At 45.5% G+C, this 12,083-nt stretch overlaps 1 protein-coding gene across 9 annotated transcripts in view; it reads right to left on the bottom strand.

Annotated features, from left to right (window-relative positions):
* Tpd52 (tumor protein D52) overlaps positions 1 to 12,083 on the bottom strand; it is a gene marked incomplete at its 5' end in the record, with an annotated part of 81,286 nt that overhangs the window by 7,096 nt on the left and 62,107 nt on the right. For 6 of the 9 annotated variants that reach the window (NM_001429762.1, NM_001429763.1, NM_001401808.2 and 3 more), the window contains 2 exon segments: positions 5,125 to 5,226; positions 8,150 to 8,298. In NM_001429762.1, coding sequence (NP_001416691.1) covers positions 5,125 to 5,226; positions 8,150 to 8,298 — 251 coding nt within the window. 9 annotated transcript variants of the gene reach the window in all.

Genomic DNA, 12,083 nt, shown 5'->3' with positions numbered 1-12,083 from the left:
GAAGCCTCTGGCCACAGAAGGTGAGGAGTGGCCAAAAATAATCCACTTAGTGTTCATGGGATTAGCACATGGTTTGATGATATTAACAAAATGAGGAGATATGTGGGAAAAGGCTGGTTTTAAAAGTCACAGACAAATCTAGTTACTATGCCTACCCTCGTGTAAAAAGGTTTATTTTCCTTCCAGGGGATGGGTTCTCGGGGCAGCGCACAAGCTAGCACATGTTAAGTATGCTGAGACAATACAGAGGAAAAGGCAAAGGACCTGTTTATAATGAGGCTTATTCTGTATATTAAAAAAAAAAATCACTGGGCTGAATTGGAGTACATTTCTATAGCTATATTTCACAATTAAAAAAAACATTTAAAACAGGAAGAAATTAATTGCTAGAGATAGCTTTGAAGTCAAGGTCTCTGCAACCATCTTGGGGGAAGAACAAGGAATACACATCAGCTCCAGCCTCATTCCATTATCTAATCCCAGCTCCACTCACAACCAGGTAGAATTTCCCATGGGTTGGCAAGGCTGCACCGGGGTTGGGGGGGAGCAGCTGTTCTTTCATTTCTGACTCCTCTACACAAAGTTATACAAAGCTTCTTCAACTGATGTATCGTCTCCACTTTTGTCCAAAGCTGACTACAATATGGAACCTTCCACAGCAAAAAGCCAAAGTCACCACTTAACAGACAGACTATAGGGACCGATCACATCTACAAAGCAAAATCTATGAAAACGCTCCCAACTTGATCTGTAGCCCTTGAAGCAGGACTCACGACTAGGTATCTCCAAACACTGGGAGGACACACAGTAGAGCAAATGGCTAGATTTCTCTGCAGGCTTCACAACCACATACTCACTCTTACTTTCCATAACTCTTTCTCTTTAAAAACCTGAACTGGTCTTTTTCTTTTTTTTCTAGATTCTGATACTATTATTTAAGCTTTCCATCTCTCATAATACAGAGCAAGGAAGAGAAAGGAAAACTGCAGAGAAAGAGCAACGGCTGATGTGCCTGCGACAGGGCAGGCGCGCCTGTGAAAGCAGTCCCACGCGGCTCCCACAATGTCTTCTGACTTAACCAATACAAGAGCAAAAGTGCCAGGCACTGCACCAATAAGCCCCAAAACAAATTTTTAAAAATTGAGATGTATACACAAGCATTCATTTGAAAGGAAAATTCCTCGTGAAGTAAACACTAAAAGAGTTAAAGATTAGCATTTCTAACATAACAAGAAATGAAACAATGAATCATCCCCGGATGCTGAGACCATGGCGCAGGTTTCAATGTAGCAGTGGTTAAAAGGAGAATGTTCTTGTAAAGGATTTCCCCACATTATAAAAGCATGACTCAAATGTGTTGCCTGTCTAGAAAACAGCAAAAAATAAACCGTGGAAACATACACGCTACTTTTAGGGGTGCTCTATGATTACCCCAGGGGCCTCGTGGGTCAGTGTTCACTACCTGGTCCCACCAGGAAACCAGCTTGGCTGAGCTCTTACTTCCAAGCCCTCCAAAGCACCGATTCTCATACCTTCTTCCCACCCCGCACACGATCTCTCCTCTCTCTCCTTCATTGTCTCTCTCCCACCCCTCTTCCCTAACCTAGACAAAGTATTATGAATATCTAAATCTCATTAAGTTTATCATGTTTAATCTTTGAATTTGCAAAAAGCAGTGCATCTCTTTCTACATCCCAAATCACTAGTGTGTGTTTGTCACACAAGAGGTGTTCGGAAGAAACTGTTAATGGGGTTAACCATCTGCTTCAGAGTAGTTGGTAAAAGGGATCTCTGGAGTCCACCCTCTTAGCTCTCCACTCCAACCCCCAGAAGGGGTCAGGTTGCCAGGGCTCAGTAACAGCCCTATCTCCTTGGGTGGTTCCTGGAGGAATGTGGTCAGAATTTGTCTCCATGACCATTATAATCTGAAAGATGTGATTTTTACCAATATGTTGGAAAACACGGAACCATATTAAGTGAGCTGAGCCAATCTCTGATCTGTAAGAATTACGAAATTTAAAGAAGAATCTTTTTTCCTGTTTCCAAGTTTTCATCAGGAGACTTGATTTCTACATACTGATACACGTTGTTTATTTGTCAGTAAAACAAAGACAAGCATTGACAACACTCCCTAAAAGTTCACCGAGCATTGTGGGAGAGGGGACAGAAAGAATGTCAGGACTGGGGGAAGGCTGTGAAATGCCATCTTGTTAGCCTGGTACACTAATGGCAATCATGACTCACATGAGCCATAGCTACTGGCACTATGATCTTCACCTTCCTGACAGTCACTACTGCAGGAGAGGGACTTGTGGGGCCCATGCTGGATTATTGGCAGTGAAGAAGCTGGAGACGTGAGGGTGCTGAGGAACAGCCTGATGTGAGCTGCCACCTGAGGCCAGCAAAGTCCTGGCCAGTTCTGCTTCTGAAGACCATGTCTGAACCCATGGCCATGCGGCGGCAGAGGTCTGTGCCAATCTCCACATACCAGGGAACCACCAAAGGGCATACGGACATTCCTAGTCTGGGCTGCTACCTGAGACCATGCTGATGTCCAAGGGCTGAGCAGAGCTGGCCCCACCTCTCACCGGCTATTGTACTGGAAAGAACAGGTCTGCACCTCACCTGGGCAGCAATAGAGCCGGCCCTGGTGGCGGGCTCTGCCTTTGGGTGGGGTGGGGTGGGCGTGAAAGATATGTCCCTCCACACCAGCACACCAGCACACCTCTGTGCATCAGGCCAGAGAGTTTGCCCTGAGGTCATGAGAACAGGAGAGTGGTCCCCAGCCCTCTTCTGGGCAAAGCCCGAGAGCAGGTCCCAGTGGCACAGACTAGGGAGAGCCAGTGGGCTGATCAACTCAGCTACTAGGGACAAGATTCAGGGCTTGAGTTGGACCACCCTGTATGTACCCCATCTATGAACTGCTGGAGCCATGAAGGAGCCAGTCCTGCAGGTCCGAAACTGCAGTATCTGATGACACACAGAACAAGATGCCTGAGACGAGTTCAGGTAAGCACTGATGATGTAGCAGAAGCCGTGACCCAGACCAATGACTCACTGCAATGAACAAGCAGTGTGGACAAAAGGGTATGCTGTGGGACACACTGGGACACACTTCGGCTTTCATAGCGAGATTTTGTTTTGTGTTTTGTTTTAGTGGGGGAGGATGCAGGGGCAGAGGGCAGATACAAAGACACGGGGACTGACTGGGATCGGGATACATGATGTGAAATTCACAAAGAGCCAATAAAGAGTTTAAAAAAGATGAAGAAAAACAACGGGAAAAGCAAGACGGGGAGAAAAACAAAACAGTAGCTGCTGCTCGATGGGCAGCAGTGACAGCAAGGGTCCCCTAAGATGATGCTGTGCACCACTCGGAAGAGAGGTGGAGATCCAGATACCGTTCCTTTAAGCATCTCCCACTCGTCTTCTCCAATGCCTACATATAGAACCAGAGTCTGCACAAGGGGGGAGAGGTGGGCTCAGCATCCAGAACTCCTACAGGTACGACTTGACCTTTTCAATACCCCTTTCCCATTGACAAACCATACCTTGTATGTTTAAAGAAAAGTTAGTGGGGAAATAATAAAACAGTAAAGTATGCTAATAAACCATTGGTAAGATCTCACACGAAAAGAGTACTGTAACCTTAATAAGACGGACGCACTAATACACGACAGTGCACATGCAGTCTATTATATTATACAATAGGACCCATGTGAAGAATTCCAATATCCTTACAAAAGCATCAAAACCAAACAATCAGACATGAAAACGGAGAAATTCTGTATGCCATGGTAAAACTGATAATAATAATAATTATTATTAAAACTTCAAAAGTCATTTCCATATCCCTTGGGCCACGGTGTCAAATTTTTCCTTCAAGTGGTTCGTTACACATGGCATACAAGAAACCCTCCATGGGAATTAGAAGGCACGCAGGCGGAAGCCACTGTGACTGCAGGAAGATCCCACAGAGGACACACAGGCGCGTCCACAGAGGCAGCACATCTAACCTCGCACACTCATCTCGCACGACTGCCAGACAGCAGCAAGGGTTCAAACTCTCCTTACCTAAATGAATGTGAGAAAGCTTGCAATCTGTAAGAAGCCAGAGGAAGCATTAAAACAGAAAGGAAGTTCTGACAGATCTATCACCATTAAATAACCTACTTTCATATGGCTGCACGGTTTACACAGCCCCTAGAACATTACAGCATCAGTCAACATTAAAAGAACCCAGCAGGTGCCCCCCTCTCAGGAAATGTGTCCTTATGATAGTAAGTTTATAACAATGTAGCTCTCAAATATAATGCATGAGGAGATGGATTTTAATAGACAGTATAATGTACTGATAGAACCAACTGGTTCAACTAACAAAATTCTGGTTGTAAAACCTATGTTTCTCCACAAATAGAGCTTACAGACTCATGCAATCTAGGCATAGAAAGAGACAAACAGAAAGTGTGCACACCAACACAAGTACAGCCGATGTCAGCCATGTTGACTATGCTCAGCTCTATTCTAACCGCAGGGGTAGATGGAAGAAGCACAAAAGCACCATGAAGTGGTTTTACCAAAACGACAAGAAAGTCTGCAAACTAATCTCAAATACAAAAGCACAATTTAAAAAAAAAAAAGGAAACTCAAAATCAAGACCTGAGCCTGAGCACGAACATAAGTAAAGCTTATGGGTTAGTACGAACTGGTGCTCACATAAGCACCTTGGAGCCAAACACACCATGACACACAAATGTCACACACAGACAGCGAAGCTGAGCGTGCACTTCAATGCTCTTGCACTCCTCTCCAGAAAGGTACCTGGCTCTGCCCACAAACCACAGACGTACTTGTATGCAGGATCAGAAGGACTGAGATGCAACAGTTTGCAACCAGAATTTTTCAGCAGCCCTTAAAGGGGCTCACACGATGCTCGTTTTGGAGGTTAGAGCATTAGGCCTTGAGGAATTCAGGCAAGCATTCCAGGCCTTGAAGGAGTACTCTCCCTCTCTGTAACAGAGGACAACCCAGCAGCACCCAGACCCAAAGGCAGGGAGGGACAGCAATCAGTGTACAGTCCGGTTTGCCACAGGACTCAGTGAGAGAGAAAAAAGGCACGCATACTTTACGTCTTCCAGCTTTTTGGTGATGACTGAGCCAACCGATGAAAACGCAGCAGAGGCCTTCTGTCCGGCCTGCGATAGGGTTTCCGATGTCTTCTTGTATCTATAGTCAATTAAGAATGAACAGGGGGAAAAATGTCAGCTAGGCTTTTCTGTAAATTCTTTCCAGTACAGTGTTCAGCTGTGGAAGAACTCAAGAACAGGACAGTTTTAAGAACTTCTAGCATTCTCTGAAACCACCAGGGCAGTGACAGTCCCGCCATCGTGTTTTTCTGGTGCTCTGGATAGAGGCAGAGAAAGGAATGGACTGATCAGTTAGGGTGGGGCTGGCAAAACTCAAGTGTCCCTGCCCCTGCCAAAAAGAAAAGCTTCACACACATTAAAAATATCTGTAAGGCCAGGGCCTGGGCAAGCAAGTTGGTCAATAAAGTGCTTGCCTTCCAAGCTCAAGGATCTTACTTTGAGCCCCCCAGAACCCAGAACCCATATAGGGAAAGCTGGTCATGGTAGCTCTGGCCTGTAATCCAAGTATTGGGAGAGACAGACAAAAGGGCCCCAACTTCACTGGCCAGCCACTCTAGCCAATCCAATGAGCTCCAGGCTAGAGAGAGAGACCCTGCCTTAAAAAATAAAGAGCAAAACAAACAAATGAAACAGCAGATGGCTGGCCCCTGAGGAACTGCACTGAAGCCATCCTCTTCCTGCCACACTTGCTCAGACATAAAGACACAGAGTAAGATTCTCTACAGAAACAGGACTGAACTTGTGACTAGAGACAGAAAATGCTGCAGGCATTCTGAGACCAGGAAAATCTTGTGTGGTCACTTCTATACTAGAATGCATTTTTCAGGGCAACCCGAGTCTCTGTTTCCAGGCCACAGTTGCTTACATCTGGCTCAGGAATAAACTATCTTTTCTTTCTTTCTAGAGAAGAGCTGTACTTTAGGGTCAACGGGTTAAAACCAATCATGAAACAAAACTGAACGTGAGCCAAAGTTTGAAAGCTCACCGCCCTTTCACCCTTCTCTACATCAGACAAACAGAGCACAGTGTAAATCCAATTCCCCAGATGCTTTTGTGATGTTACCACATAGAAAGTGGTCAGAGGCAAAAAGGATAACCCACGTATGCTATAGTATCCAAATGATATGTAATTTAGCTTGCTGGAGCTAGAACTTGACTGACTTTCAATGTATATATATAAGATATCAATACACAAACGATTATAGTATGATATTTACTGTAATACTAAAATAAAAATAATCATTCCACTTCATATCAACCAAACAGAAATGTGGAATCTATCGGAAGGGACAACCCTCTCTGCTGCAGAAATCGGTGCTGGGCATTGTTTTTGCGGACAGAAGATTTTTTTGTTGTGTCTGTGTTTGTTTTGTTTTCTTTCTTTCTACATCTAGATCAAACACTGGGAACAAGCAGTGCTCCTGGTTAACAGAGCCAGAGATTAGTTCCTTGTATGTTCTCCTCTGCCAACATGAGGAAAATTAAACAAAAACATGAACACGTGTCCTAGGGACGCAGCTCAGTGATAGGACGTCATCATGTAAGAGAAGACATGGCGTTGGTTGGGTTCAGGGTGAGCTGTGACTGTTGGCATCCACTGGTGATCTCAGAACTATCAGTTCTGTCAGTATCAGTATATGGAGGGGCCTATATCGGGTTTTCCACTCTGCAGGCAGTGTTATTAGTTCTCAGGGTAACCCAGCAGCCTGGGTGATGAGATAACCCCAAATAAGGAACAGGTAAGGTAAGTGACATCTGCAGATTACAGTCACTCAGAATGGAGGATCAGGATTTGAACTCGGCTCTGGCCATGTGCGGAGATGGTCACTTTTTCCTTTGCTCTAATAGCCCAAGATTCTTCTACCACAGTGTCTCCTCTGTGCTAAGAGTGGAGGCCAGTCCCTTAGTTTTTTCCTTTTGTGATCACAGAGATTATGATCCAGCATCAATACTGTGCTGGTGAGGGAGGAGCAGGCTTCTAGCGGTATGTCTGCCTTTTGTGTTTGATCTAGCTTGTGACTTGGCAAAGTTAGGAGACAACAGTGCAGTGAGGCCATCCGTGTCCCACTTGACAGTACTTGATCCTGACCACCTCTTCATCCTCCTTCCTCCTGTACTGGGACTCAAACCTGTGGCCTTGCTCATCAACACTACATCTTCCCTTACATGACCGCTAAGTAACTAAGGGCCAGGTGATATGGTGGTTTGAATAGGAATGGCTCCCCCACAGGCTCATGTGTTTAAATGCCTTGTGGTAGGGAGTGGCACTATGAGGAGGTGTGGTCTTATTGGAGGAAGTAGGATCCAGCTTTAAGATCTCAGATGCTCAAACTAGGCCTAGGGTCATTTTCATTTCTGCTGCCTGTGGATCAAGATGTAGACCTCTCGGCTCCTTCTCCAGCACACTACCATGTTTCCCGCAATGATGGCTGTAAGCTAGCACTGATTAAATGTTGTCCTTTTTAAGAGTTGCTGTGGTCACAGTGTCTGTCTCTTCAGTGCAATGAAAACCCTAAGACGGGTGAAGTATACAGCATGGATACACTGGAGAAGAGATGAGTCATGTATGTCCCAAGCTGTACACAAGATGGCAAGAGCTTTAGTCATGTTACACAAAACAGCATGCAATTTAAAATTTACTCATTTTATCTCTAAAACTTCCCATTTAACATTTTCTGATGGTGTGGAACTAAAACCTAAGGAAGAAGGAGGAGGAGAAGGAGGAGAAGACAACAACGCAGGAAGGGAAAACTATTATCCAACATTCCTGAAACTTGAATACAGTTCCCTCAACCTGTACATGAGATTCTATTCCTTAAAATGTTCTGGAAAACCAAAATTAGAAAGGAATCAGGTACTCTGAAAGAACTGGAAAGAAAAGGCTGTGTGATCCAAAGAAAACCATGGAAACATCCTCACTGCACTCCTCTTCCTCTCCCCAGAGAAAAGGAGCAAAGCAGCCCTTGACACGGTCTGGAATGTGCACAATCCAGGGAACATACGCGTTGGTTGCTGTCACATCTTGCCACCCTTTGGCGATATTCTGCTTGAATTCCTGAAGCGAGGTGATCCCAAGTTTCCGCTTGATCTCCGCAAGATGCTTCTCTTTTGCAGCCAACACTTGGGACAGAGTCTGGATTTCTTCTTCCACCTGTAGATCACGGGGTTGAGGAGGAAACACAGCAAGAGCTCTTCTGTAAACTGTTAAGGACATCAAAGCAAGCCATGGGCTGATGCTATCGCTACTTCTGGGGGCGGTAGGTTTGTTCATTTGAGACAAGAGTCTCACTATGCATCTTGGCTGGCTGGAACTCTCTATGTAGACCAGGTTGGCCTCAAATTGAGAGAGATCCACCTGCCTCTGCCTCTAACTCTGCAGTCCTAGTATTAAAGCTGTGTACCAGCACACATGGCTACACTTATTTTATTAATTTAGCTGTCTCTTTATAAACACAGTTGTCTAGTAAGCAGAGTACATAATGCTTTCTCCAGCAGAGCTACTCTGTATGTTGCTGGTTGTCCTGCTCTGTTACCTCAGAAGCTTCGGTGCTTCTCCCTTCTACATGGAAGAAAATACTCAAGTCACCAGAACACCACTGTGCTGACCTCTTTCCTACCAGATGCTTTCTCTTCCACTGGACTTCCTACAAAAGCTGCTGTTATACACTACATCAAGTAATCGCTGTCTCCCACTAAACATGTACAACCAATCTTCTTGTGTATTTCATAAGATTTCATAGTGAATCCATCAAAACCATGGCCATATGGACTAAGCAACATCTATTAAAGGGCCTTGCACTACATGAATCCCCAACTCTAGAATAGGCATCCCACGGCTCAGGGTTAGTGATGTGCCTGATGAAAGAGGAGCTGGACTTAGCAGACTCTCTTCTAGGAGCCTTTGAAAGGCAAGATAAGGAAGTGAGAAGCTGAAACGATTTGGAGGCAGAAGCACCTGGGTGTGAGTGAGATCATGTGACATGCGTGGTAGGTGCCTAAACCCAAAGGAGATTCCAAAGCCAAGGGGATTTAGGAAAACAACGAACGGCTCTGCTGAGTCAGTTTCAACCAGAAAGTACATCTCCTAAACTCAAGTGATATGCTGTTCAACAATGGCGAGAAGACTAATAGAATCTACTGAGAACAGGAGGGAGAGGCGGAAGGAGGGAGAACAAACAGGAGAAGTACACCAGCACTGAGATGGCATTAAAGGGCAAGTGAGTACAAAATAAAGGAGCGCTCCTCTGGGCTCAAATCTTGGACCTGACTGGGTAGGTTGCTCAGATACACTTAAGAGTAGACCATGAGAAGGAAAGAGCAACAGCTTAAGAATGAATAGAGTCCAAACTCAGGAAGCCGTACAATTCACCCCGAGTCAGCAGCAATGATGGCGAGCCAGAGCCTCGCCCAGGTTTCCAGACAGCACTTCTGCAGCAGGGGTGAATGCCTGTCTTTACCACACCCCAAATTCATGGCACGGCCTGCCACCTCAGCCCTTCCCAACAAGGCACACGCAGTGTCCCTGTGCCTTGCTTTTGGTGGTTGGTGTCTGCTGCTACAGCACACCTGGCAGCTTTAGTCGCTTCTTCCAACAGGGTGGGTGAGGGAAGGGCACAGACCCTGAGAGTGTAGGCGAATGTAAGAGATGTAAAGAAGAGTGAGGAAGTTGCTGTGAGGGTGCAGTAAGGAAAGCCATGGTGCTAAGGACGAAGGATAAACACACGCATGCGAGCACACACGAACGCACGCAGACACCCTAATGGGACAGAATTCAGAATCAAAAATAAAATGCCTTTGGCAAATGTGTCAAGAGACCTTGGTGGGGAAAGAACAGGGATTTTTGTCCCAACGAATACAACTCAGATAATTAGTTTCCATATGCAAAAGAATAAAGGGAAGCCCTTAACTCGCCACACACACGCACACACAAACACACCCCTCTCAAGTGGCTCAGGAAGTTGTATATAATTGCTAACCTGTATGATGCTAAGAGTAAAACATGAAGTCAAATCTTCAAAACCTCAGAAACCTCAGTTAGGCTTTAAAACAAAACAAAACAAAAAGATATAACACCTACAGTACAAGTAACCAGAGCGGGGAAGCAGAGCTTATCAAAATTGAAAACTGAACACTAAAAACTGAAGTCTGGCACAGAGTATCAGGACTTGAAGCCACTGTGACTGTGAGTTCAGGCCAGGCTGGGCTACAGGACACCTTATCTGAAACCCGCCCACCCTCTGAAAATAACTGCTGTGCTTCACGGTGAGATAGAAAGAAACCAACGACCTAGAGGAATATCCTCGAAGCCTATGCTAAACATATCTTGTTGTACCCAATACAGACGAAGAAACTTACAACTCCATCATAAAGAGGCAAAGGATGGAATTGTTAAATGGGCAAAGGAATTAGACAATGCGCACAGAAAATATAAAAATGACAGGAGCAAATGGAAGGGTGACCGGCATCATCCACTAGTGACGGGAGACTGTCAATGAAAAAGCCACCCTATAGCCACTTTAGGAACACGATAAAACACAGACATTACCCAGTGGCCAGGACCAGGAGAACTGACTCCTCACATGCTGATACAGTGTGGCAGCTCCTCGGAAGACAGCTACAGCGTCTGGTGGAAACTTAACAGAACAGAAAACCTGTGTCCCCAGACAAATGTACATACACAGGCTCACGGGAGGCCTGTCCACAGCAGCTTCCAAGGGAGATCAATCTAAATGTCCATCACTGAAGAATGAGCAAACTTCGGCCATAAGATAGAACATCGTTCAGCTGTTAAGTTCTGCTCCACACCACAACGGAGAGAAAACATGGGCATATCACAGTAAGTCAAATAAGTAATCAAAAAGATGGCCTAGTGTAAGCAGTTTCCTTCCTAAATTAAAACCTTGGAGGGAAGCTCCTTAAAATACTGAATGTTAAAGGGGAAGGTAGAACAACAGGATGCTCTAAGAAAGGGTAAAACTTTCCATCCTACCTCACAGGAAATGAACAACTCCAAACAGCCTCAGAAGTCCCTGAAACTGAGCAGATTCACTAGGCCCCCCTCTCCCCAAGCACACAGAAGCAGTGAAGACTACCATGAGATGCTCAGACAAGTCCAGCTGCCTAGTAGAGGCTCAGACCAGCCAAGTCTGATGCCCCTGAGGGCCATGTCTGGGTCCATGATCCCAGCTGCATCAGAGGGTCTTGTCTGGGTCCGTGACCCTACTGCAACTGGAAGCACTCTTTGTGCTCTGTGCTAATGCCATGATCCAGGCTCCCGAAGAACATTTGCCAATGATAGAGATGACTGCAGATGACAGTTGAGTAAGAGGGACATGGAAGAATTCTGTGGCAACCCCTACCTCCATCCCACCCCACCCCACCCCACTCACCAACCCCACCCTCAAAAATAGTAACAGCCTAGACAGAGAACCATTGAAGAGAATCTTGAAAGCTGTGACAGTCTGCTGAAGCGCTTCCGGCAGGGATGAGGGGAAGGACTCAGCTCTGAGGGCAGGCCACAGGGAGTCTGACCGTGCTCCACTGAATATACAAACAACACAACATGGAGTTTTTTAGCTGAGGGAGGTCACAAGGGTGGGGCCGTGAGATTAACAGGGAGGGACTGGGAAGCAAATGCGATGGGGTGTATGATGTGAAGTCCCCAAAGAATCAATAAAAATATTATATTGGGGGGAAAGTTAAACATGCCACCAAGTCTGAGTAGCATCTCTGGACTCCATTTGGTGGAAGGGGAAGTGACTCCTGCAAAAGTTGTCCTCTGACCTCCATATGTGTGTGCGCACACACACACACACACACACACACACACACACGCACGCACGCACGCACGTACGCACGCACGCAAATATAAAAAAATGTTAAATTCAATATAGAATAACTATATGGTAAAATAAATTTACTTCTAAGCATATATCT

Source organism: Rattus norvegicus, chromosome 2, assembly GCF_021556685.1.
Source record: "Rattus norvegicus strain SHRSP/BbbUtx chromosome 2, alternate assembly SHRSP_T2T, whole genome shotgun sequence".
NCBI classification, from domain to species: Eukaryota; Metazoa; Chordata; class Mammalia; order Rodentia; family Muridae; genus Rattus; species Rattus norvegicus.
The sequence above is the reverse complement of the archived record's forward strand: the minus strand, read 5'-3'. Positions and strand labels throughout refer to the sequence as shown.